At 46.1% G+C, this 27,952-nt stretch overlaps 1 protein-coding gene across 1 annotated transcript in view; it reads left to right on the top strand.

Annotated features, from left to right (window-relative positions):
- The first annotated feature begins 2,209 nt into the window (after positions 1-2,209).
- LOC135526802 (endoplasmic reticulum-Golgi intermediate compartment protein 1) overlaps positions 2,210-27,952 on the top strand; it is an 87,005-nt gene continuing 61,262 nt past the window's right edge. Inside the window, exons 1-2 of the mRNA XM_064955468.1 lie at positions 2,210-2,569; positions 21,667-21,728. Coding sequence (XP_064811540.1) covers positions 2,550-2,569; positions 21,667-21,728 — 82 coding nt within the window. The 5' untranslated portion in view covers positions 2,210-2,549. The remainder of the gene's footprint in view (positions 2,570-21,666; positions 21,729-27,952) is intronic.

Raw genomic sequence — 27,952 nt, 5'->3', positions numbered from 1 at the left:
GCCTCTGATCTGGTGGACTCACTAAACAGAGAACATTCCTGGTTATCCCTACTGCCTCTGATCTGGTGGACTCACTAAACAGAGAACATCCCTGGTCATCCCTACTGCCTCTGATCTGGTGGACTCACTAAACAGAGAACATCCCTGGTCATCCCTACTGCCTCTGATCTGGTGGACTCACTAAACAGAGAACCTCCCTGGTCATCCCTATTGCCTCTGATCTGGTGGACTCACTAAACACAAATGCTTTGTTTGTAAATGATTTGCGTTGGAGTAGCCCCTGGCTATCTGTCAATAATAATAAAATAAAAATATGCCGTCTGCTTTGATTAATATAAGGAATTTTAAATGGTTTATACTTTAACTTTGGATATTTAAGTACATTTGAGCAATTCCATTTACTTTTGATACTTAAATATATTTAAAACCAAATACTTTTAGATGTTTACTCAAGTAATATTTTACTGGGTGACTTTCACTTTTACTTGAGTCATTTTCTATTAAAGGTATCTTTACTTTTATTCAAGTATGACAATTGAATATTTTTTTCTCTGCTACTGGACAGCAAGCAGCACCAAGTCTCAGTCCAACGGGCTCCTTAACAGCTTCTAGCCCCAAGCCATAAGACTGCTGAATAATTCATCAAATGGCCACTGGACCGTTTGCATTGAACCCCCCCCCCCCCCCCCCTTTGTTTTTACACTGCTGCTGTTTATTATCTATGCATAGTCACTTTACCCCAACCTACATGTACAAATTACCTCGACTAACCTGTACCCCCGCACACTGACTCTGTACCGGTACCCCCTGTATATAGTCTCATTATTGTTATTTTATTGTGTTACCTTAATTTAGTTTTTACTATAGTTTATCTAGTAACTATTTTCTTAACTCTATTTTCTTAAAACATGTTGGTTTTAAGGGCATGTAAGCATTTCACGATAAGGCACATGTTGTAATTGGCACACGTGACAAATAAAATTTGATTTGATCATGAGATAAATAAGTTGTGATCTCGACATAATGAGGGGAAAAAATATGTATTCATTTGTCCTCTCTGGACTTAGTACAGACCTTCAACAGGCAGGCAAACATTTCAGTACTTTGCTAGCTGTGTTCGAATACCCATACTAACATACTGTATACTACATACTTAATGAGTACATACTGCATAGTATATACTATTAGTTAATTTTAGTATACTGTAAGCAAACAGTATTCTTTCAGTTGAGCATACGAGTGCTTCGCCTGTCTACCAGAAGTTGATGCTGTTGCTATGCAACCAAGACATTTTACGGTTTCAGGTGTGTTCATAAATTCAATCTGGAGCGCCATAGTGCGCTCTGGGCTTTCGTAAATCCAGAGCGAGTTGTCAGCTTGTCTGTTAGTAAATGACGTGGACACTGGAAGGAGGAGTAGTGTCTCAATGACAGTCAAGCACCCGGGCTAACTGGATACCGTTTGCTAGCTATTACTTCCAGACACAAATGAGAGAACACCTCACTCCGACTATTTTCCTCGCCCCTAGCAGAGCTGGTTAGGCTGTTTACATTTTATCCAGAGTGTTGGTGACTGTAACTGTGCTGCTGGCAACAATTCAATGACACTTTTTTCCTTCTTTACTGACACCGACCATATTCAACCAGTGTTGAGCATTTATAAATTCATCAGTTATTCGGCACTCAGAGGAGAGTTCTCTGAAATCGGGAAACATAATTAACAAAGTCCATTGAGAACGCACAACTATACCGTTTAGTTAAGAATGATGTGAATAATCAAGTCAATAAACGTTGGATATTTAGATTATAGTTAATATACTACCTGGCAAATTCCAAGTATTAGTAACCAACTACCGTTAGCTACCTAACAGTAGCTAACTTACCAGTACATACTGCTGTAAGGAGAGTGTAACTAACAATTTGTCAGCCAACATAAAGTGTAAGTAAATTTAAAGTCATTACTTTATTACATTGCTCAACATGTTCTTAACATTTGTCATAAAGTCATTACTTTATTACATTGCTCAACATGTTCTTAACATTTGTCATAATTAGTTAAAGCAATGGATTTGTATCCGCTCTCGTCGGACTTGGACTGCATATTTTCCGCCATTTCCTTCAAATTTGCAAACCATGTGAAGCCACGTCAATTTCCTGAAGAAGTGCATTATGGGCCCTAACGTACGTAAATAGTGTCCTCTGCGTGTCAACTTCATATTTTGGAGATTTTAGTACGACATCGGGGAACTTTTGGCATACTAACTATATCCATACTATGACCAACAATCATACTATATGCCCAATCACGTTACAAATAGTGTGGTTTAGTATGAGTATTTTAACACAGCTCTACGGTCTGGTTTAATTTAAAAGAACGGAAAGAGAATCTTTCAACCAGGAAGTGAATTCAACCAATAGGATTTTGGCAAAGCGTCCTAAACTGACGTCAACCCGGTAACGATGAACAACCGGTAGGATTGTAGAGAAATCTGTGCCTATTTTCCGTTAACTGAATTGTTTTAATATACTCAACTAAAACGTGCAAACATCATGGTTTTCGATGTGAGGAGGTGAGTAAAAGGATTTTGGTTCACAATTCTCAGGCTTAAATTACACTCGTAATATTTTTTTAAATTGTCTTCTGTGTATATAGAGATTCCTCTGCTATCCTCTTGTACTAAGTTTACTAGCCAACAAGTTAACGGTATGATAGTTGCTACAACAGGTATTATTATATCGTTTCTGCGGGCAGCTGCAGTTTTATTGGGTCAGTAGATCGTCCAAAAAGTATACCCGTTTTGCCTGAAGAGATGCCCATTCAGACGAACTATTTAGCATCTAGGCTAACAGGCTATCATTCTGAAAAACACTAATAAAAGGCACCTAAACGTTTAATTGTGAAATAAAACCTAATAGGCTATTATATTACACATACGTTAAATTATAGGCTATTGTTGTCTTACATTGTATTATTTATGCAGTATGTTATTTATTTTGTAAATATCCAAATACTTTTTATATCTCGTTTTGTTGGTCCATTTAATATCAGCCATTGTTTCTGTCATGACCTATGCTTTCACCTATATTATGATTGTACTTCGGTGCACGAAGGAGAGATGATGAGGACTCATCTGTAGGATGTAGAGTACTGGTTCATACTCAGTTGGACCTACAGCGCCAAGAGACTGCGGTCACACACGCTAATATACACGTTATACCAGGCTGGTCTCATAGACGAGACGTAACATAGTAAAAGTAAATCCGGGACACTCAAATTAGTAAACTATACTACATGACCAAAAGTATGTAGACACCTGCTCGTCAATCACCTCATTCCAAAAGCATTGGCATTAATATGGAGTTGGTCCCCCCTTTGCTGCTATAACAGCCTCCACTCTTCTGGGAAGGCTTTCCACTAGATGTGGGAACATTGCTGCAGGGACTTGCTTCCATTCAGCCACAAGCAGTAGTGAGGTTGGGCGATTAGGCCTGGCTCGCAGTCAGCGTTCCAATTTATCCCAAAGGTGTTTGAAGGGGTTTAGCTCAGGCCAGTCAAGTTCTTCCACACCGATCTCAACAAACCATTTCTGTATGGACCTAGCTTTGTGCACGGGGGCATTGTCATGCTGAAACAGGAAAGGGCCTTCGCCAAACTGTTGCCACAAAGTTGGAATCACAGAATCGTCTAGAATGTCATTGTATGCTGCAGCATTAAGATTTCCCTTCACTGGCACTAAGGGTCCTGAACCATGAAAAACAGCCCCAGGCCATTATTCCTCCTCCACCAAACTTTACAGTTGGCACTATGCGTTCTCCTGGCATCCGCCAAACCCAGATTTGTCCGTCGGACTGCCAGATGGTGACACGTGATTCACCACTCCAGAGAACGCATTTCCACTGCTCCAGAGTCCAATAGGCTTGTGTGCGGCTGCTCACATGGCAACACATTTCATGAAGCTCCCGACAAACCGTTATTGTGCTGACGATGCTTCCAGAGGCATTTTGCTGGGTCCTGATGATTTTTACGTGCAATGTGCTTCAGCACTCGGTGGTCCCGCTCTGTGAGCTTGTGTGGCCTACCACTTTATGGCTGAGCCGTTGTTGCTCCTAGATATTTCCACTTCACAATAACAGCACTAACAGTTGACCGGGGGCAGCTCTAGTAGGGAAGATATTTGACGAACTGACTTGTTGGAAAGGTGGCATCCTATGACGGTGTCACGTTGAAAGTCACTGAGCTCTGTCAGTAGAATGGCCTTACTGAAATGTTTGTCTATGGAGATTGCATGGCGGTGTGTTTAGATTTGACGAAATAGCCAAATCCACTCATTTGAAGTTGTGTCCAAATACTTTTGTGTGTGTATATAGTGTATGTGACGTTTGGTATTGTTACATAAGACCGATAGTTACTAAAAACGAAAGTAGGGTGGTGGATGAGGGGGCATATGACATGAACGTCTAGTAATCCATAGGTTGCAAGTTCGATTCTCCCCATAGCCTAGCTAACGTTAGCCACCTAGCTGGAATTCGTGAAAAAAAAATCATACATTTTGCAAATTCATAACCTATAATACTGTTTTCCAATTCGTAACATATCATACAAAGTGTACTTCTTACATTTACATTTAAGTCATTTAGCAGACGCTCTTATCCAGAGCGACTTACAAATTGGTGAATTCACCTTCTGACATCCAGTGGAACAGCCACTTTACAATAGTGCATCTAAATCATTTAAGGGGGGGTGAGAAGGATTACTTATCCTATCCTAGGTATTCCTTGAAGAGGTGGGGTTTCAGGTGTCTCCGGAAGGTGGTGATTGACTCCGCTGTCCTGGCGTCGTGAGGGAGTTTGTTCCACCATTGGGGGGCCAGAGCAGCGAACAGTTTTGACTGGGCTGAGCGGGAACTGTACTTCCTCAGTGGTAGGGAGGCGAGCAGGCCAGAGGTGGATGAACGCAGTGCCCTTGTTTGGGTGTAGGGCCTGATCAGAGCCTGGAGGTACTGCGGTGCCGTTCCCCTCACAGCTCCGTAGGCAAGCACCATGGTCTTGTAGCGGATGCGAGCTTCAACTGGAAGCCAGTGGAGAGAGCGGAGGAGCGGGGTGACGTGAGAGAACTTGGGAAGGTTGAACACCAGACGGGCTGCGGCGTTCTGGATGAGTTGTAGGGGTTTAATGGCACAGGCAGGGAGCCCAGCCAACAGCGAGTTGCAGTAATCCAGACGGGAGATGACAAGTGCCTGGATTAGGACCTGCGCCGCTTCCTGTGTGAGGCAGGGTCGTACTCTGCGGATGTTGTAGAGCATGAACCTACAGGAACGGGCCACCGCCATGATGTTGGTTGAGAACGACAGGGTGTTGTCCAGGATCACGCCAAGGTTCTTAGCGCTCTGGGAGGAGGACACAATGGAGTTGTCAACCGTGATGGCGAGATCATGGAACGGGCAGTCCTTCCCCGGGAGGAAGAGCAGCTCCGTCTTGCCGAGGTTCAGCTTGAGGTGGTGATCCGTCATCCACACTGATATGTCTGCCAGACATGCAGAGATGCGATTCGCCACCTGGTCATCAGAAGGGGAAAGGAGAAGATTAATTGTGTGTCGTCTGCATAGCAATGATAGGAGAGACCATGTGAGGTTATGACAGAGCCAAGTGACTTGGTGTATAGCGAGAATAGGAGAGGGCCTAGAACAGAGCCCTGGGGGACACCAGTGGTGAGAGCGCGTGGCGAGGAGACAGATTCTCGCCACGCCACCTGGTAGGAGCGACCTGTCAGGTAGGACGCAATCCAAGCGTGGGCCGCACCGGAGATGCCCAACTCGGAGAGGGTGGAGAGGAGGATCTGATGGTTCACAGTATCGAAGGCAGCCGACAGGTCTAGAAGGATGAGAGCAGAGGAGAGAGAGTTAGCTTTAGCAGTGCGGAGCGCCTCCGTGATACAGAGAAGAGCAGTCTCAGTTGAATGACTAGTCTTGACCTTCTTGATCCAAATCAGTCAGATTATTCTGAGAGAGATAGCGGGAGAGCTGGCCAAGGACGGCACGTTCAAGAGTTTTGGAGAGAAAAGAAAGAAGGGATACTGGTCTGTAGTTGTTGACATCGGAGGGATCGAGTGTAGGTTTTTTCAGAAGGGGTGCAACTCTCGCTCTCTTGAAGACGGAAGGGACGTAGCCAGCGGTCAGGGATGAGTTGATGAGCGGGGTGAGGTACGGGAGAAGGTCTCCGGAAATGGTCTGGAGAAGAGAGGAGGGGATAGGGTCAAGCGGGCAGGTTGTTGGGCGGCCGGCCGTCACAAGAAGCGAGATTTCATCTGGAGAGAGAGGGGAGAAAGAGGTCAGAGCACAGGGTAGGGCAGTGTGAGCAGAACCAGCGGTGTCGTTTGACTTAGCAAACGAGGATCGGATGTCGTCGACCTTCTTTTCAAAATGGTTGACGAAGTCATCTGCAGAGAGGGAGGAGGGGGGGGGGAGGAGGATTCAGGAGGGAGGAGAAGGTGGCAAAGAGCTTCCTAGGGTTAGAGGCAGATGCTTGGAATTTAGAGTGGTAGAAAGTGGCTTTAGCAGCAGAGACAGAGGAGGAAAATGTAGAGAGGAGGGAGTGAAAGGATGCCAGGTCCGCAGGGAGGCGAGTTTTCCTCCATTTCAACTACTTACTACTTAACATATTACACGAAATAGTTGGACATCCATAAATTAATACATCCAATAAGAAACATTACATATAGTAAAAGTAGTAGTTCAGATTTATGTACAGAATAATACGAAATGTTCTGAGCCCAGGCTGGGTATAACGTTCCAAATCCCACAGCCATTGTTTGCACACTGCTCGTCATCAGGGCTGGGACTTGCCTGGCTGCCTGAGCTGTAAGAGCGGCTTCAAGTTGTGTAATGTTGAATCAAGATAATCATTCTACCCGACACAAGACCCTGGTAAGTGCATGTGTACTTTAGAACCTGCTGTGTTGCGTCAAGACAGTCGTACCTGAAATACCGACCCACCTGTGAGACACCTCGTTATTGGAATGTCGCTGATACTGGTTTTGTCCAAAATGACTCTATTCCCTACATATAGCTCACAGATTACTGCACCTGTACATAGCCCACCTATATTTTAGCCCAAACAACTACCTCTTTCCCTACTGTATTTAATTAATTTATTTATTTTGCTCCTTTGCACCCCATTATTTTTATTTCTACTTTGCACATTCTTCCATTGCAAATCTACCATTCCAGTGTTTTACTTGCTATATTGTATTTACTTTGCCACCATGGCCTTTTTTTGCCTTTACCTCCCTTATCTCACCTCATTTGCTCACATCGTATATAAACTTGTTTATACTGTATTATTGACTGTATGTTTGTTTTACTCCATGTGTAACTCTGTGTTGTTGTATGTGTCGAACTGCTTTGCTTTATCTTGGCCAGGTCGCAATTGTAAATGAGAACTTGTTCTCAACTTGCCTACCTGGTTAAATAAAGGTGAAATAAATAAAATAAAAATATTGCACTACTTTTGACCAGGGCCCTGTAGGGCAGTGGTTCCCTACTCCAGTCCTCCAGTACTACCAGCAGGACAGTTTGTTGTAGCCCTCGACAAACACACCTGATTCTACTTGTTAACTAATCATCAGGCCTTCAATGAGTTGAATCAGGTGAGTTTATCCAGGGCTACAACACACAAAGTGTACTGTTGTGCGTACTGTAGGACTGGAGCTGGGAACCACTGCTGTAGGGAATAGGGGGGCCATTTTAACTCCTAAACACAAGGGAAGATCAGAGTTTACTATGAGTTGACAACGATCTGAAGTCGAAAGACCTTTTTTGGAATGTGAACATTTAACAATCTCATTTAGAATGTGTGGCCCCACTCCACATCCAACTAGCTAGCTGTCCCAGAGAACTCAACATGTCAAGACCATGTTTCACTCCACATCCAACTAGCTAGCTGTCCCAGAGAACTCAACATGTCAAGACCATGTTTCACTCCACATCCAACTAGCTAGCTGTCCCAGAGAAATCAACATGTCAAGACCATGTTTCACTCTACATCCGGCTCGCTAACGGCCCCAGAGAACTCAACACGTCAAGTGCACGTTTCAAGCAGGAAAGTAAACAGTCTGCTTATAAAGACAGAAAAGCGGGTTGCATGTAGCTTAGTCAGTGTATGGAGAAGTCTGAGGTGGAGCTCGCCAGCCAGTCACTTCAGAGGACGTGGGCGACTTGGGCTGGATAGTGGTAAGAGGCAACGGGCCATACGGGGGAGGTGTGGAGCGGATACTGTAGTCTCCGTGTTTGACCTGCAGAGACGGTGGCACAACTGCTGTCGGAAAAATACACGTACACCGTTTTATTATCTATACTGAACAACAATACAAACACATGCAAAGTGTTGGGCCCATGTTTCATGAGCTGAATTAACAGATCCCATTGCTGGGATCAAAAATATTTTTTTTCTATCAAATTTTGTGCACAAATTTGTTTACATTCCTGTTTGTGAACATTTCTCCTTTTCCAAGATAAACAACACCCGTCAGGTTGATAATCTAGAAGCTGATTAAACAGCATGGTCATTACACAGGTGCACCTTGTGCTGGGGACAATATAAGCCCAAAAGCCTCTAAAATTTGCAGTTTTGTCACACAACGCAATGCCACAGATGTCCCAAGTTTTGACGGAGCGATGTATTTGGAATGCTGAGTGCAGGAATGTCCACCGTAGCGGTTACCAGGGAATTTAATGTTAATTTCTCTACTATAAGCCGCCTCCAACACTGTTTTAGAGAATTTGGTAGTACATCCTACAAGCCTTACAACCGCAGTCCACGTGTAACCATACCAGTCCAGGACCTCCACATTCGGCTTCTTCGCTTGAGGAATTTTCTGAGACCAGCCACCCAGACAGCTGATGAAATGGCGGAGTAGTAGTCTAGAGCAGTGTTTCCTGGGTCCTGTAGGAGTCCTAGAGCAGTGTTTCCTGGTCCTAGAGCAGTGTTTCCTGGTCCTGTAGTAGTCATAGAGCAGTGTTTCCTGGGTCCTGTAGTAGTCCTAGAGCAGTGTTTCCTGGACCTAGAGCAGTGTTTCCTGGACCTAGAGCAGTGTTTCCTGGACCTAGAGCAGTGTTTCCTGGTCCTAGAGCAGTGTTTCCTGGTCCTAGAGCAGTGTTTCCTGGTCCTAGAGCAGTGTTTCCTGGTCCTGTAGTTGTCCTAGAGCAGTGTTTCCTGGGTCCTGTAGTAGTCTAGAGCAGTGTTTCCTGGGTCTTGTAGTAGTCCTAGAGCAGTGTTTCCTGGTCCTGTAGTAGTCCTAGAGCAGTGTTTCCTGGTCCTAGAGCAGTGTTTCCTGGGTCTTGTAGTAGTCCTGGAGCAGTGTTTCCTGGGTCCTGTAGTAGTCTAGAGCAGTGTTTCCTGGGTCCTGTAGTAGTCCTAGAGCAGTGTTTCCTGGTCCTAGAGCAGTGTTTCCTGGTCCTATAGTATTCTAGAGCAGTGTTTCCTGGGTCTTGTAGTAGTCCTGGAGCAGTGTTTCCTGGGTCCTGTAGTAGTCTAGAGCAGTGTTTCCTGGGTCCTGTAGTAGTCTAGAGCAGTGTTTCCTGGGTCCTGTAGTAGTGCTAGAGCAGTGTTTCCTGGGTCCTGTAGTAGTCCTAGAGCAGTGTTTCCTGGGTCCTGTAGTAGTCCTAGAGCAGTGTTTCCTGGGTCCTGTAGTAGTCTAGAGCAGTGTTTCCTGGGTCTTGTAGTAGTCCTAGAGCAGTGTTTCCTGGTCCTGTAGTAGTCCTAGAGCAGTGTTTCCTGGTCCTGTAGTAGTCCTAGAGCAGTGTTTCCTGGTCCTGTAGTAGTCCTAGAGCAGTGTTTCCTGGGTCCTGTAGTAGTCCTAGAGCAGTGTTTCCTGGTCCTAGAGCAGTGTTTCCTGGGTCCTGTAGTAGTCCTAGAGCAGTGTTTCCTGGTCCTAGAGCAGTGTTTCCTGGGTCCTGTAGTAGTCCTAGAGCAGTGTTTCCTGGGTCTTGTAGTAGTCTAGAGCAGTGTTTCCTGGTCCTAGAGCAGTGTTTCCTGGTCCTAGAGCAGTGTTTCCTGGTCCTAGAGCAGTGTTTCCTGGTCCTAGAGCAGTGTTTCCTGGTCCTAGAGCAGTGTTTCCTGGTCCTAGAGCAGTGTTTCCTGGGTCCTGTAGTGGTCCTAGAGCAGTGTTTCCTGGGTCCTGTAGTAGTCCTAGAGCAGTGTTTCCTGGGTCCTATAGTAGTCTAGAGCAGTGTTTCCTGGGTCCTGTAGTAGTCCTAGAGCAGTGTTTCCTGGGTCCTGTAGTAGTCATAGAGCAGTGTTTCCTGGGTCCTGTAGTAGTCCTAGAGCAGTGTTTCCTGGTCCTAGAGCAGTGTTTCCTGGGTCCTATAGTAGTCTAGAGCAGTGTTTCCTGGGTCCTGTAGTAGTCCTAGAGCAGTGTTTCCTGGGTCCTGTAGTAGTCATAGAGCAGTGTTTCCTGGGTCCTGTAGTAGTCCTAGAGCAGTGTTTCCTGGTCCTAGAGCAGTGTTTCCTGGGTCCTGTAGTAGTCCTAGAGCAGTGTTTCCTGGGTCTTGTAGTAGTCTAGAGCAGTGTTTCCTGGGTCCTGTAGTAGTCCTAGAGCAGTGTTTCCTGGGTCCTGTAGTAGTCTAGAGCAGTGTTTCCTGGTCCTAGAGCAGTGTTTCCTGGTCCTGTAGTAGTCCTAGAGCAGTGTTTCCTGGTCCTGTAGTAGTCCTAGAGCAGTGTTTCCTGGTCCTGTAGTAGTCCTAGAGCAGTGTTTCCTGGTCCTAGAGCAGTGTTTCCTGGTCCTAGAGCAGTGTTTCCTGGTCCTGTAGTAGTCTAGAGCAGGGTTTCCTGGGTCCTGTAGTAGTCCTAGAGCAGTGTTTCCTGGGTCCTGTAGTAGTCCTAGAACAGTGTTTCCTGGGTCCTGTAGTAGTCCTAGAGCAGTGTTTCCTGGTCCTAGAGCAGTGTTTCCTGGATCCTATAGTAGTCTAGAGCAGTGTTTCCTGGGTCCTGTAGTAGTCCTAGAGCAGTGTTTCCTGGGTCCTGTAGTAGTCTAGAGCAGTGTTTCCTGGGTCCTGTAGTAGTCTAGAGCAGTGTTTCCTGGGTCCTGTAGTAGTCTAGAGCAGTGTTTCCTGGGTCCTGTAGTAGTCATAGAGCAGTGTTTCCTGGGTCCTGTAGTAGTCCTAGAGCAGTGTTTCCTGGGTCCTGTAGTAGTCTAGAGCAGTGTTTCCTGTGTCTTGTAGTAGTCTAGAGCAGTGTTTCCTGGTCCTAGAGCAGTGTTTCCTGGGTCCTGTAGTAGTCCTAGAGCAGTGTTTCCTGGGTCTTGTAGTAGTCTAGAGCAGTGTTTCCTGGTCCTAGAGCAGTGTTTCCTGGTCCTAGAGCAGTGTTTCCTGGTCCTAGAGCAGTGTTTCCTGGTCCTAGAGCAGTGTTTCCTGGTCCTAGAGCAGTGTTTCCTGGTCCTAGAGCAGTGTTTCCTGGTCCTAGAGCAGTGTTTCCTGGGTCCTGTAGTAGTCCTAGAGCAGTGTTTCCTGTGTCCTGTAGTAGTCCTAGAGCAGTGTTTCCTGGTCCTAGAGCAGTGTTTCCTGGGTCCTATAGTAGTCTAGAGCAGTGTTTCCTGGGTCCTGTAGTAGTCCTAGAGCAGTGTTTCCTGGGTCCTGTAGTAGTCTAGAGCAGTGTTTCCTGGGTCCTGTAGTAGTCATAGAGCAGTGTTTCCTGGGTCCTGTAGTAGTCCTAGAGCAGTGTTTCCTGGTCCTAGAGCAGTGTTTCCTGGGTCCTGTAGTAGTCCTAGAGCAGTGTTTCCTGGGTCTTGTAGTAGTCTAGAGCAGTGTTTCCTGGGTCCTGTAGTAGTCCTAGAGCAGTGTTTCCTGGGTCCTGTAGTAGTCTAGAGCAGTGTTTCCTGGTCCTAGAGCAGTGTTTCCTGGTCCTGTAGTAGTCCTAGAGCAGTGTTTCCTGGTCCTGTAGTAGTCCTAGAGCAGTGTTTCCTGGTCCTAGAGCAGTGTTTCCTGGTCCTAGAGCAGTGTTTCCTGGTCCTGTAGTAGTCTAGAGCAGGGTTTCCTGGGTCCTGTAGTAGTCCTAGAGCAGTGTTTCCTGGGTCCTGTAGTAGTCCTAGAGCAGTGTTTCCTGGGTCCTGTAGTAGTCCTAGAGCAGTGTTTCCTGGTCCTAGAGCAGTGTTTCCTGGGTCCTATAGTAGTCTAGAGCAGTGTTTCCTGGGTCCTGTAGTAGTCCTAGAGCAGTGTTTCCTGGGTCCTGTAGTAGTCCTAGAGCAGTGTTTCCTGGGTCCTGTAGTAGTCTAGAGCAGTGTTTCCTGGGTCCTGTAGTAGTCTAGAGCAGTGTTTCCTGGGTCCTGTAGTAGTCCTAGAGCAGTGTTTCCTGGGTCCTGTAGTAGTCTAGAGCAGTGTTTCCTGGTCCTAGAGCAGTGTTTCCTGGTCCTGTAGTAGTCCTAGAGCAGTGTTTCCTGGGTCCTGTAGTAGTCCTAGAGCAGTGTTTCCTGGTCCAAGAGCAGTGTTTCCTGGGTCCTGTAGTAGTCCTAGAGCAGTGTTTCCTGGGTCCTGTAGTAGTCCTAGAGCAGTGTTTCCTGGGTCCTGTAGTAGTCCTAGAGCAGTGTTTCCTGGGTCCTGTAGTAGTCTAGAGCAGTGTTTCCTGGTCCTGTAGTAGTCCTAGAGCAGTGTTTCCTGGTCCTGTAATAGTCCTAGAGCAGTGTTTCCTGGTTCCTGTAGTAGTCCTAGAGCAGTGTTTCCTGGTCCTAGAGCAGTGTTTCCTGTGTCCTGTAGTAGTCCTAGAGCAGTGTTTCCTGGTCCTGTAGTAGTCTAGAGCAGTGTTTCCTGGTCCTGTCGTAGTTCTAGAGCAGTGTTTCCTGGGTCCTGTCGTAGTCCTAGGGCAGTGTTTCCTGGGTCCTGTAGTAGTCCTAGAGCAGTGTTTCCTGGGTCCTGTAGTAGTCCTAGAGCAATGTTTCCTGGTCCTGTAGTAGTCCTAGAGCAGTGTTTCCTGGGTCCTGTAGTAGTCTAGAGCAGTGTTTCCTGGTCCAAGAGCAGTGTTTCCTGGGTCCTGTAGGAGTCCTAGAGCAGTGTTTCCTGGGTCCTGTAGTAGTCTAGAGCAGTGTTTCCTGGTCCTAGAGCAGTGTTTCCTGGTCCTGTAGTAGTCCTAGAGCAGTGTTTCCTGGGTCCTGTAGTAGTCTAGAGCAGTGTTTCCTGGTCCTAGAGCAGTGTTTCCTGGTCCTGTAGTAGTCCTAGAGCAGTGTTTCCTGGTCCTGTAGTAGTCCTAGAGCAGTGTTTCCTGGTCCTAGAGCAGTGTTTCCTGGTCCTAGAGCAGTGTTTCCTGGTCCTGTAGTAGTCTAGAGCAGGGTTTCCTGGGTCCTGTAGTAGTCCTAGAGCAGTGTTTCCTGGGTCCTGTAGTAGTCCTAGAGCAGTGTTTCCTGGGTCCTGTAGTAGTCCTAGAGCAGTGTTTCCTGGTCCTAGAGCAGTGTTTCCTGGGTCCTATAGTAGTCTAGAGCAGTGTTTCCTGGGTCCTGTAGTAGTCCTAGAGCAGTGTTTCCTGGGTCCTGTAGTAGTCCTAGAGCAGTGTTTCCTGGGTCTTGTAGTAGTCTAGAGCAGTGTTTCCTGGGTCCTGTAGTAGTCTAGAGCAGTGTTTCCTGGGTCCTGTAGTAGTCATAGAGCAGTGTTTCCTGGGTCCTGTAGTAGTCCTAGAGCAGTGTTTCCTGGTCCTAGAGCAGTGTTTCCTGGGTCCTGTAGTAGTCCTAGAGCAGTGTTTCCTGGTCCTAGAGCAGTGTTTCCTGGTCCTTTAGTAGTCTAGAGCAGTGTTTCCTAATCCTGTAGTAGTCTAGAGCAGTGTTTCCTGGGTCCTGTAGGAGTCCTAGAGCAGTGTTTCCTGGGTCCTGTAGTTGTCCTAGAGCAGTGTTTCCTGGGTCTTGTGGTAGTCCTAGAGCAGTGTTTCCTGGGTCTTGTAGTAGTCCTAGAGCAGTGTTTCCTAATCCTGTAGTAGTCTAGAGCAGTGTTTCCTGGGTCCTGTAGTAGTCCTAGAGCAGTGTTTCCTGGTCCTGTAGTAGTCCTAGAGCAGTGTTTCCTGGTCCTAGAGCAGTGTTTCCTAGTCCTGTAGTAGTCTAGAGCAGGGTTTCCTGGGTCCTGTAGTAGTCTAGAGAAGTGTTTCCTGGTCCTAGAGCAGTGTTTCCTGGGTCCTGTAGTAGTCCTAGAGCAGTGTTTCCTGGTCCTAGAGCAGTGTTTCCTGGTCCTGTAGTAGTCTAGAGCAGTGTTTCCTGGGTCCTGTCGTAGTCCCAGAGCAGTGTTTCCTGGTCCTGTAGTAGTCCTAGAGCAGTGTTTCCTGGGCCCTGTAGTAGTCTAGAGCACTGTTTCCTGGTCCAAGAGCAGTGTTTCCTGGGTCCTGTCGTAGTCCCAGAGCAGTGTTTCCTGGTCCTGTAGTAGTCCTAGAGCAGTGTTTCCTGGGCCCTGTAGTAGTCTAGAGCACTGTTTCCTGGTCCAAGAGCAGTGTTTCCTGGGTCCTGTAGTAGTCTAGAGCACTGTTTCCTGGGTCCTGTAGGAGTCCTAGAGCAGTGTTTCCTGGGTCCTGTAGTTGTCCTAGAGCAGTGTTTCCTGGGTCCTGTAGTAGTCTAGAGCAGTGTTTCCTGGGCCCTGTAGTAGTCTAGAGCAGTGTTTCCTGGTCCAAGAGCAGTGTTTCCTGGGTCCTGTAGTAGTCTAGAGCACTGTTTCCTGGGTCCTGTAGTAGTCCTAGAGCAGTGTTTCCTGGTCCTAGAGCAGTGTTTCCTGGGTCCTGTAGTAGTCCTAGAGCAGTGTTTCCTGGTCCTGTAGTAGTCCTAGAGCAGTGTTTCCTGGGTCCTGTAGTAGTGTAGAGCATTGTTTCCTGGGTCCTGTAGTAGTCCTAGAGCAGTGTTTCCTGGTTCCTGTAGTAGTCCTAGAGCAGTGTTTCCTGGTCCTAGAGCAGTGTTTCCTGGTCCTGTAGTAGTCTAGAGCAGTGTTTCCTAGTCCTGTAGTAGTCCTAGAGCAGTGTTTCCTAGTCCTGTAGTAGTCCTAGAGCAGTGTTTCCTGGTCCTGTAGTAGTCCTAGAGCAGTGTTTCCTGGGTCCTGTAGTAGTCCTAGAGCAGTGTTTCCTGGTCCTGTAGTAGTCCTAGAGCAGTGTTTCCTGGGTCCTGTAGTAGTCCTAGAGCAGTGATTCCTGGGTCCTGTAGTAGTCCTAGAGCAGTGTTTCCTGGTCCTGTAGTAGTCCTAGAGCAGTGTTTCCTGGGTCCTGTAGTAGTCTAGAGCAGTGTTTCCTGGGTCCTGTAGGAGTCCTAGAGCAGTGTTTCCTGGGTCCTGTAGTAGTTCTAGAGCAGTGTTTCCTGGTCCTAGAGCAGTGTTTCCTGGTCCTGTAGTAGTCTAGAGCAGTGTTTCCTAATCCTGTAGTAGTCTAGAGCAGTGTTTCCTGGGTCCTGTAGGAGTCCTAGAGCAGTGTTTCCTGGGTCCTGTAGTAGTCCCAGAGCAGTGTTTTCTGGGTCTTGTGGTAGTCCTAGAGCAGTGTTTCCTGGGTCTTGTAGTAGTCCTAGAGCAGTGTTTCCTAATCCTGTAGTAGTCTAGAGTAGTGTTTCCTGGGTCCTGTAGTAGTCCTAGAGCAGTGTTTCCTGGTCCTGTAGTAGTCCTAGAGCAGTGTTTCCTGGTCCTAGAGCAGTGTTTCCTAGTCCTGTAGTAGTCTAGAGCAGGGTTTCCTGGGTCCTGTAGTAGTCCTAGAGCAGTGTTTCCTGGGTCCTGTAGTAGTCCTAGAGCAGTGTTTCCTAGTCCTGTAGTAGTCTAGAGCAGTGTTTCCTGGTCCTGTAGTAGTCTAGAGCAGTGTTTCCTGGGTCCTGTCGTAGTCCCAGAGCAGTGTTTCCTGGTCCTGTAGTAGTCCTAGAGCAGTGTTTCCTGGGTCCTGTAGTAGTCTAGAGCACTGTTTCCTGGGTCCTGTAGGAGTCCTAGAGCAGTGTTTCCTGGGTTCTGTAGTTGTCCTAGAGCACTGTTTCCTGGGCCCTGTAGTAGTCTAGAGCAGTGTTTCCTGGTCCAAGAGCAGTGTTTCCTGGGTCCTGTAGTAGTCTAGAGCACTGTTTCCTGGGTCCTGTAGTAGTCTAGAGCAGTGTTTCCTGGTCCTGTAGTAGTCCTAGAGCAGTGTTTCCTAGTCCTGTAGTAGTCTAGAGAAGTGTTTCCTGGTCCTAGAGCAGTGTTTCCTGGGTCCTGTAGTAGTCCTAGAGCAGTGTTTCCTAGTCCTGTAGTAGTCTAGAGCAGTGTTTCCTGGGTCCTGTAGTAGTCTAGAGCAGTGTTTCCTGGGTCCTGTAGTAGTCCTAGAGCAGTGTTTCCTGGGTCCTGTAGTAGTCCTAGAGCAGTGTTTCCTGGTCCTAGAGCAGTGTTTCCTAGTCCTGTAGTAGTCTAGAGCAGTGTTTCCTGGGTCCTGTAGTTGTCTAGAGCAGTGTTTCCTGGGTCCTGTAGTAGTCCTAGAGCAGTGTTTCCTGGTCCTAGAGCAGTGTTTCCTGGGTCCTGTAGTAGTCTAGAGCAGTGTTTCCTGGTCCTGTAGTAGTCCTAGAGCAGTGTTTCCTGGGTCCTGTAGTAGTCCTAGAGCAGTGTTTCCTGGGTCCTGTAGTAGTCCTAGAGCAGTGTTTCCTGGGTCCTGTAGTAGTCCTAGAGCAGTGTTTCCTGGGTCCTGTAGTAGTCCTAGAGCAGTGTTTCCTGGTCCTGTAGTAGTCTAGAACACACTGTCTTGATGTGTTATTGACTTTAGTTTTAGTAGCAAATTTGCAATCTCAGTTCTTCCTGTATATTGAAGCCAATGCTGACCCGACGAGACACACCTTCCTGTACAATGAGGCCAATGCTGACCCTGACTAGACACACCTTCCTGTACAATGAGGCCAATGCTGACCCTGACTAGACACACCTTCCTGTACAATGAGGCCAATGCTGACCCGACGAGACACACCTTCCTGTACAATGAGGCCAATGCTGACCCGACTAGACACACCTTCCTGTACAATGAGGCCAATGCTGACCCGACGAGACACACCTTCCTGTACAATGAGGCCAATGCTGACCCGACGAGACACACCTTCCTGTACAATGAGGCCAATGCTGACCTGACTAGACACACCTTCCTGTACAATGAGGCCAATGCTGAATGGTGTGAGATGGTGTGTGTGTTCAGATGTTTGGTGTGTCTTGTGTACTTTTCCATGTGGCTGTCTGTGTCTGTGTGTTGGGGGTTAATAGGTCATTGCTGGGGTCAGAGTTCAGGAATGTGTGAGGCTGTCTGGGCCTGTTTGTCATGGCTGTGTTTCAGAGCTAACATTCCACTGCTCTTCAGTAATGCTGCAAAGTATTCTGGGAACATAAAATGTGCTGAAACCCCCCCCCCCCCTCTTTCCCCTCTCTCTCTCACCACCCCTCTCCTGTCTCTCTCTCTCTTTCAAATAACTTTGTCAAATATCTCAAGCAGAGGTTGGTCACTTTTTGTCTAAATTTGGTACACAGAAGCTTGGTTAAACATAATGCCACCGGTTGGCCTATAGGTGGCGCTAAAAACAAGGGAACTATTAACAACTTTCTTTACATATGTAACACCCAAGCTCAAATCATCTGCACACTTCGTCTCCTTATGAACCAACACCTCAGATTCATCCATATTTAGTATTTAGAGGTTTTAATGGTTTTGAGAAAGAAAAACAAATTAGGGGAAAATGGGATCCCAGAAGTCCTAACGTTTTTGCAGTCATTTATATTCAGTACCAGTCAAAAGTTTGGACACCAACTCATTCCAGGGTTTTTCTTTATTTTCACTGTTTTCTACGTTGTAGATTAATTGTGAAGACATCAAAACTATGAAATTTCACATTTTGAATCATGTAGTAACCAAAAAAGTGTTAAACAAATGAAAATATATTTGAGATTGTTCAAAGTAGCCACCCTTTGCACTCTTGGCATTCTCTCAACCAGCTTCATGAGATAGTCATCTGGAATGTATTTCAATGAACCTAGAGGCTAGCGTCCCACCTCTCAACAGACAGTGAAACTGCCAAATTCAAAACAACAACAGAAATAACATAATTAAAATTCCTCAAACATAGATGTATTTTACACCATTTTAAAGATGGTGAACATATCATTATGTTAGGTCAGCAACTAGTCACAGAAAGCATTGTCATTTTCCAACCAAAGAGAGTACATGTATGTTTTGTTCGGTAAAGTAAATAATTAAATACAAAAATCTGATTTTACATTTGCGCGTTACGTTCAGTAGTTCCAAAACATCCAGTGATTTTTGCAGAGAGCCACATCAATTTACAGAAATGCTCATAAAATATTGATGAAAATACAAGTATTATGTATGGAATTATAGATACATTTCTCTTTAATTAATGCAACCGCTGTGTCAGATTTAAAAAAAACTTTACAGAGAAAGCAATAATCTGAGTACGGCGCTCAGAGCCTAAATCAAGCCAAACAGATATCCGCCATGTTGGAGTCAACAGATGTCAGAATAGCATTATAAATATTCACTTACCTTTGATCTTCATTAGAATGCACTCCCAGGAATCCCAGTTCCATAATAAATGTTTGTTTTGTTCGATAATGTCCATAATTCATGTCAAAATAGCTCCTTTTGTTTGCGTGTTCAGTCCAGTAATCCACATTCATGGCGCGCTTTCACTAGGAGCAGACAAAGTCAAAGTTCCGTTACATTTCGTAGCAACATGTCTTGATGTTTAGAATCAATCTTTACGATGTATTTAACATAAATCTTCAATAATATTCCAACCGTACAATTCCTTTGTCTTCAGAAATGAAGTGGAACATAGCTACCTTTCCCGTGAGCTCGTGAGACCGAGGCTGTGGCACTCTGCCAGACCGAGGCTGTGGCACTCTGCCAGACCGAGGCTGTGGCACTCTGCCAGACCGAGGCTGTGGCACTCTGCCAGACTACTCACTCAGAGAGCTGTTATGAGCCCCTCCTTTATAGTAGAACCCTTAAACCAGTTTCTAAATACTGTTGACATCTAGTGGAAGCCTTAGGATGTGCAACATGACCAATATCCCACTGTGTATTCGATAGGGGCTGAGTTGGAAAAACTACAAACCTCAGATTTCCCACTTCCTGGTTGGATTTCTTCTCAGGTTTTTGCCTGCCATATGAGTTCTGCTATACTCACAGACATGATTCAAACAGTTTTAGAAACTTCAGTGTTTTCTATCCAAATCTACTAATTATATGCACATTGTAGCTTTTATGGCTGAGTAGCAGGCAGCTTAATTTGGGAACACTTTTCATCCAAAATTCCCAATACTGCCCCCTACCCTAAAGAAGTTAACTTCTTGGTGACAGGGGGCAGTATTTTCACGTCCGGATGAAATGCATGCCCAAATTCAACTGCCTGCTACTCATCCCCAGAAGATAAGATATGCGTACTATGAGTAGATTTGGATAGAAAACACTGAAGTTTCTATAACTGTTTGAATCATGTCTGTGAGTTTAACAGAACTTATTTAGCAGGCGAAACTCCGAGGACCAACCATTCAGATTTTTTTTCAATGGGTGTTCATTGGTAATCCAGATTTCTAAGGGACCTTCTTGCAGTTCCTATTGCTTCCACTGGATGTCACCAGTCTTTAGAAATTGGTTGAGGTTATTCCTTTGTGTAATGAAGAAGTACGGCCATCTTGAACGAGGGTCACTTGAAGTGTACTGTTAGAGGCGCGTGACCAGAAAGCATGCTTCAGTTCGTTTTCTTCCTGTATTGAACACAGATCATCCCATCTTCAATTTTAGTGATTATTTACGTTAAACACCTAAAGTTGTATTACAAAAGTAGTTTGAAATGTTTTGGCAAAGTTTACAAGTAACTTTTGAGATATTTTGTAGTCACGTTGAACAAGTTGAAAACAGTCTGTTTTTCTGGATCATACGCAACAAATAAATGGACATTTTGGGTATATATTGACGGAATTAATCGAACAAAAGGACAATTTGTGATGTTTATGGGACATATTCCAACAAAAGAGCTTGTCAAAAGTAAGGCATGAATTATATTTTTATTTCTGCGTTTTGTGTCGCTCCTGCAGGGTTGAAATATGGTTTCTCTCTTTGTTGACTATGGTGCTATCCTCAAATAATAGCATTGTTTGCTTTTGCCCAAAAGCCTTTTTGAAATCTGACATGTTGGCTGGATACACAACAATGTAGCTTTAATTTGCTATCTTGCATGTGTGATTTAATGAAAGTTTGATTTTTATAGTAATTTATTTGAATTTGGTGCTCTGCGTTTCCCCTGGCTATTGGCCAGCTAGCGTCCCACATATCCCAGCGAGGTTAACATGCATGCCGTGTTAACTTCTTGATACTACCCACCCCGCATGCGGGAGCGTATTTATAGCCTCAAACTAATTAGCATAACGCAGCGGCCATAAATATCCCTAGAAAATGTTCCTATTCATGAAAATCACAAATGAAATATATTGAGACACAGCTTAGCCTTTTGTTAATCACACGGTCATCTCAGATTTTCAAAATATGCTTTACAGCCAACGCTAGACAAGCATTTGTGTAAGTTTATCATGGCATAATGCTATGCTAGGTTCTGCTACCAGCAGGCAACATTTTCACGAAAATAAGAAAATCAATCAAATTAAATCATTTACCTTTGAAAAACTTTGGATGTTTTCACTCAGTAGACTCCCAGTTAGATAGCAAATGTTCCTTTTTTCCCAAAATATTATTTTTGTAGGCGAAATAGCTCCGTTTGTTCTTCATTCCAAATTAGCTCCACAATATTGACAGAAAAGTGGCAAACGTTGTTTAGAATCAATCCTCAAGGTGTTTTTCACATATCTATTCGATAAAATATCCACCAGGACAATTGGTTTCTCATAAGAAGCGATTGAAAAAAATGGCTACTTGTGTACTTTACGCAAGATTTTCTGCGGGAGCCATCATGTGACCACTTGCTCAACGTGGTCCCTAAGGCTATTCTTCAACATAAATGCGTAAAAAGACATCACAATGCTGTAGACACCTTGGGGAATACGTAGAAAGCAGAAGCTCATTCGTAGCGCATTCACAGCCATATAAGGAGTCATTGGCATGCAGGGCTTTCAAAATATGGGGCACTTCCTGGTTGGATGTTTATCTGGGTTTCGACTGTAACACCAGTTCTGTTGCACTCACAGACAATATCTTTGCAGTTTTGGAAACGTCAGTGTTTTCTATCCAAAGCTGTCAATTATATGCATAGTCGAGCATCCTGTCGTGACAAAATATCCTGTTTAAAACGGGAATGTATTTTCATTTTTGGATAAAAAAACTGCCCCCTAGTTACAAAAGGTTAATTTAAACAATTTATTTCCTTTTTATTGCATTTGAGCCAATCAGTCGTGTTGTGACAAGGGTGTTATACAGAAGATTGCCCTATCTGGTAGTATTTATATATAAACTAAATAAGTAATGCTTTTAATAATGATTCCCTGCTACATTCCAAGATAACCAACCGACAGCTCAAGACTAAACTTCACTCGCGTCATCCTTGTGGTATTGAGAGATAATCACGGTAATGCTCTGTGATTGCACCTAAAGGACGATAGGTCCTACATGAGTGCCTAAAGTTGCACCTAACTGATCTTGTGTCCTTTCTGTCATCTCGTGAACCCCGTTCATTGCTGGTTTTTGTTTTTCTAACCCCTCCCCCTTTCTCTTCCATTAGGTTGGATATCTACAGGAAAGTACCCAAAGACCTGACCCAGCCCACGTACACAGGAGCTGTGGGTGAGTAGCCCTACACACACACACACACACACACACTTATCATGGTTCAGTTAGTCTACTCACCTGTCAGAGTTCAGGTATGTGCAGTCGTGGCCAAAAGTTTTGAGAACGACACAAATATTAATTTTCACAAAGTTCGCTGCTTCAGTGTCTTTAGATATTTTTGTCAGATGTTGCTATGGATACCGAAGTATAATTACAATACTTTCACAAGTGTCAAAGGCTTTTATTGACTGATTATTTACATGAAGTTGGTGCAAAGAGTCAATATTTGCAGTGTTGACCCTTCTTTTTCAAGACCTCTGCCATCCTCCCTGGCATGCTGTCAGTTAACTTCTGGGCCACATCCTGACTGAAGGCAGGTGCTCCATCATGGGGCGGTAGGGTAGCCTAGTGGTTAGAGCGTTGGACCAGTAACCGGAAGGTTGCCAGTTCAAATCCCCGAGCTGACAAGGTACAAATCTGTCGTTCTGCCCCTGAACAGGCAGTTAACCCACTGTTCCTAGGATGTCATTGAAAATAAGAATTTGTTCTTAACTGACTTGCCTGGTTAAATAAAGGTAAAATAAAAATAAAAAATGCTGGAAAAGGCATTGTTTGTCACCAAACTTTTCCTGGATGGTTGGGAGAAGTTGCTCTCGGAGGATGTGTTGGTACCATTCTTTATTCATGGCTGTGTTCTTAGGCAAAATTGTGAGTGAGCCCACTCCCTTGGCTGAGAAGCAACCCTACACATGGTCTCAGGATGCTTTACTGTTGGCATGACACAGGACTGATGGTAGCGCTCACCTTGTCCTCATCCGGACAAGCTTTTTTTCCAGATACCCCACACAATCAGAAAGGGGATTCATCAGAGAAAATGACTTTGCCCCAGTCCTCAGCAGTTCAATCCCTGTACCTTGTGCAGAATATCAGTCTGTCCCTGATGTTTTTCCTGGAGAGAAGTGGCTTCTTTGCTGCCCTTCTTGACACCAGGCCATCCTCCAAAAGTCCTTTGCATCACTGTGCGTGCAGATGCACAAACACCTGCCTGTTGCCATTCCTGAGCAAGCTCTGTACTGGCGGTGCCCCGATCCCGCAGCTGAATCAACTTTAGGAGACGGTCCTGGTGCTTGCTGGACTTTCTTGGGTGCCCTGAAGCCTTCTTCATAACAATTGAACCGCTCTCCTTGAAGTTCTTGATGATCTGATAAATGGTTGATTTAGGTGCAATCTTACTGGCAGCAATATCCTTGCCTGTGAAGCCCTTTTTGTGCAAAGCATTTGACGGCACGTGTTTCCTTGCAGGTAACCATGGCTGACAGAGGAAGAACAATGATTCCAAGCACCACACTCCTTTTGAAGCTTCCAGTCTGTTATTTGAACTCAATCAGCACGACAGAGTGATCTCCAGCCTTGTCCTCGTCAACACTCACACCTGTGTTAACGAGAGAATCACTGACATTATGTCAGCTGGTCCTTTTGTGGCAGGGCTGAAATGCAGTTTTTTTGGGGGGATTCAGTTCATTTGCATGGCAAATAGGGATTTTGCAATTAATTGCAATTCATCTGATCACTCTTCATAACATTCTGGAGTATATGCAAATTGTCATCATACAAACTGAGGCAGCAGACTTTGTGAAAATTCATTTTTGTGTCATTATCAAACCTTTTGGGCACAACTGTACCTGTCACCTGATGGCTCAGCTGGTCTACTCATCTGCCAGAGTGCAGGTATGTACAGTGGAAGTTTACATACACCGTAGCCAAATAGTTAGAGAATTAACTAACTGAAAAAATTCTAAATTTTCTAACTTTTTAATCACCAGAAACAGCTTTTTGCCTGCAATCTAGCATCATCGAATTGGGCATAATGATTATGTCAAAAATATATATATATATTTTTCTGCGTAGGTTATCTAGGCACACTTCCTGCCCATCACTGACAGATAAAACCCAAATCATACGCTGTAGGGCCCTCAACAATAGAGCTCATCGTGAGGGGCCGCTGTAGGGCCCTCAACAATAGAGCTCATCGTGAGGGGCCGCTGTAGGGCCCTCAACAATAGAGCTCATCGTGAGGGGCCGCTGTAGGGCCCTCAACAATAGAGCTCATCGCGAGGGGCCGCTGTAGGGCCTTCAACAATAGAGCTCATCGCGAGGGGCCGCTGTAGGGCCCTCAACAATAGAGCTCATCGTGAGGGGCCGCTGTAGGGCCCTCAACAATAGAGCTCATCGCGAGGGGCCGCTGTAGGGCCTTCAACAATAGAGCTCATCGCGAGGGGCCGCTGTAGGGCCCTCAACAATAGAGCTCATCGTGAGGGGCCGCTGTAGGGCCCTCAACAATAGAGCTCATCGTGAGGGGCCGCTGTAGGGCCCTCAACAATAGAGCTCATCGTGAGGGGCCGCTGTAGGGCCCTCAACAATAGAGCTCATCGTGAGGGGCCGCTGTAGGGCCCTCAACAATAGAGCTCATCGTGAGGGGCCGCTGTAGGGCCCTCAACAATAGAGCTCATCGCGAGGGGCCGCTGTAGGGCCTTCAACAATAGAGCTCATCGTGAGGGGCCGCTGTAGGGCCCTCAACAATAGAGCTCATCGTGAGGGGCCGCTGTAGGGCCCTCAACAATAGAGCTCATCGTGAGGGGCCGCTCTAGGGCCCTCAATGTAGCCGCTGTAGCCTGTGGGTCTTGGGCTCACGGGTGGCGCTGCGGTCTAAGGTACTGCATCTTAGTGCTAGAGGAGTCACTACAGACCCTGGTTCAGCGGTCTAAGGCACTGCATCTCAGTGCTAGAGGCGTCACTACAGACCCTGGTTCCAATCCAGTTTGTATCACCACCGGCCGTGATTGTTAGCCGCCCTATGGGACTCCCAATTGGCCCAGCGTCGTCCGGGTTTGACTCGGTGTAGGCCGTCATTGTAAATAATAATTTGTTCTTAACTGACCTGCCTGGTTAAACAAATGTTAAATAAAAAAATAAAAAAGTACATCCAAACCCCCACCCCCCCCACCCTGCAAGAACCATTCTAGCTGCCCCCCCCCCCCCACCCTCGTGACAGCGAAGAGCGAAATGTTTAGTTTCCTGCAATTCTACACTATTTTGAAAAAAGGCGGAGGCAAATGTCTGCGGTTTTTAATATAACCGAAGATCAACGGGTGATTCCCACCATGCTGACTTCACTGACGATACTGCACACACCAGATGTATCGAGTAGTGACTCCTCTAGCATCCTGCCCAGGCATCTCTAGGGAGAATGGGGGGGGTAAATCATTTCTTTTCCTAAATCATTTTAATGAAACGTTGGGCTTAAAATATAAATGTTTGTAATTGAACATCTGAAAACGTTAGAACAGGACACATCTGAGTGGGCACGTGCCCCTGAACTTCCTTATTAAACACATGACACCCCTGGCTAGGTGGATACCTGTCATTACTCAGGGGAAACACAACCGTGTGTAAGAGAATGTTAATGATTTCCTGTGCCCCGCCCCCTCTGCCCTCAGGCATTCTGGAACTGTCAGTCAGTCCTCTGGTATCCAGTGGAATCTTTTGTTTCTTTGTTCTGTCATGTTGTTTTCCTGTTTCGTCACCAGGCTGTCACCGTGTCGGGCGCCTGACAGTGATTATACACTGGGATTACTAGGAGATCAGCTATGTGGTTGTTTTCTTTGTTTCCTAATCATTACCAGCATTGATTCATCATTGGCCCATCCCTGATGACATCAAGGGAGAATGTAAACACGGTTGACATTCAAATGTATTTATAAAGCACTTCTTATATTAGCCGATGTCTCAAGGTGCTGTACAGAAACCCAGCCTACAATCCCTAACAGCAAGCAACACAGGTGTAGAAGCACGGTGGCTAGGAAAAACTCCAGAGAAAGGCCAAAACCTAGGAAGAAACCTAGAGGAACCAGGCTATGAGGGGTGGAGATGAGGAACCAGGCTATGAGGGATGGCCAGTCCTCTTCTGGCTGTGCCGGGTGGAGATTATAACAGAACATGGCCACGATGTTCAAATGTTCATAGATGACCAGCAGGGTCAAATAATAATAATCACAGTAGTTGTCGAGGGTGCAACAGGTCAGCACCTCAGGAGTAAATGTCAGTTGGCTTTTCATAGCCGATCATTAAGAGTGTCTCTACCGCTCCTGCTGTCTCTAGAGAGTTGAAAACAGCAGGTCTGGGACAGGCAGCACATCCGTTGAACAGGGCAGGGTTCCATAGCCGCAGGCAGAACAGTTGAAACTGGAGCAGCAGCACAGCCAGGTGGACTGGGGACAGCAAGGAGTCATGCCAGATAGTCCTGAGGCATGGTCCTAGGGCTCAGGTCCTCCGGGAGGGGAGGGAGAGAGAGAGAGAGAGAGAATTAGACAGAGCATACTTAAATTCACACAGGACACCGGATAAGACAGGAGAAGTACTCCAGATATAACAAACTGACCCTAGCCCCCCGACACAAACTATTATAGCATAAATACTGGAGGCTGAGACAGGAGGGGTCATGAGACACTGTGGCCCCGTCCGATGATACCCCCGGACAGGGGCAAACAGGCAGGATATAACCCCACCCACTTTGCCAAAGCACAGCCCCTACACCAATAGAGGGATATCTTCAACCATCAACTTACCATCCAGAGACAAGGCCGAGTATAGCCCACAAAGATCTCCTGCCCTCTGACATCACCGGAGGCAGGTCACATTCTTATGATGTCATTGAGGCTGAGTGAGTCTCTCTCTCTCTCTAGTCTTTTCCAACTCTATTTTGACCACTGACCCCTACAGAATGTACTCAGAGGGGCACCCCTTGTCTCTTTGTTAAGACTAAAAGCTATTTAATTAGTGTAAAGAAATATGGCACAGATTCCATGTATTATACCAGATGGTAGGATACCATATTTATACCATAGTATTTCTAGTACTTACAGAAAGTAGCCATTTCTTTCATATCGATAAGGAATGGCTATGCTACATTGTTTTCCTCTGGTAGAACACAGTGAACTCCCTATAGCCCCACCCTCCTCCCTATAGCTCCTTCTCTCCCCCCTCTATAGAGCCTCCTCTCCCCCTCTATAGAGCCTCCTCTCCCCCCTCTACAGACCCTCCTCTCCCCCCTCTATAGAGCCTCCTCTCCCCCCTCTACAGACCCTGGTTCGCCGGGCTGGGCTGTCCGCCGGGCTGGGCTACCCGCCGGTCCGCCGGGCTGGGCTACCCGCCGGTCCGCCGGGCTGGGCTACCCGCCGGTCCGCCGGGCTGGGCTACCCGCCGGTCCGCCGGACTGGGCTACCTGCGGTCCACTGGGCTACCTGCCGGTCCGCCGGGCTGGGCTACCCGCCGGTCCGCTGGGCTGGTACTCAGTGCTCTGTTGTCTCTCCTACCACTCTGACATTGCAAATACATTTAAAACAGTATCATTCTTTTAAAACTCACCTCACTGCGATGATCAATTTGAATAAAGAAGTTCAACAACAGGATGAAACTGAGTGGAAAACACTCCTCCTGCTCATTAGTAATGGACTGGGCCAAGGCTAGAAACTACTGCTCATTAGTAATGGACTGGGCCAAGGCTAGAAACTACTGCTCATTAGTAATGGACTGGGCCAAGGCTGGAAACTACTGCTCATTAGTAATGGACTGGGCCAAGGCTAGAAACTACTGCTCATTAGTAATGGACTGGGCCAAGGCTAGAAACTACTGCTCATTAGTAATGGACTGGGCCAAGGCTAGAAACTACTGCTCATTGGTAATGGACTGGGCCAAGGCTAGAAACTACTGCTCATTAGTAATGGACTGGGCCAAGGCTAGAAACTACTGCTCATTAGTAATGGACTGGGCCAAGGCTGGAAACTACTGCTCATTAGTAATGGACTGGGCCAAGGCTAGAAACTACTGCTCATTAGTAATGGACTGGGCCAAGGCTAGAAACTACTGCTCATTAGTAATGGACTGGGCCAAGGCTAGAAACTACTGCTCATTAGTAATGGACTGGGCCAAGGCTAGAAACTACTGCTCATTAGTAATGGACTGGGCCAAGGCTAGAAACTACTGCTCATTAGTAATGGACTGGGCCAAGGCTAGAAACTACTGCTCATTAGTAATGGACTGGGCCAAGGCTAGAAACTACTGCTCATTAGTAATGGACTGGGCCAAGGCTAGAAACTACTGCTCATTAGTAATGGACTGGGCCAAGGCTAGAAACTACTGCTCATTAGTAATGGACTGGGCCAAGGCTAGAAACTACTGCT

Source organism: Oncorhynchus masou, chromosome 32 (genome assembly GCF_036934945.1).
Source record: "Oncorhynchus masou masou isolate Uvic2021 chromosome 32, UVic_Omas_1.1, whole genome shotgun sequence".
Classification (NCBI taxonomy): Eukaryota; Metazoa; Chordata; class Actinopteri; order Salmoniformes; family Salmonidae; genus Oncorhynchus; species Oncorhynchus masou.
Note: the sequence above shows the minus strand (reverse complement) of the source record. Positions and strands in the feature narration are given on the sequence as shown.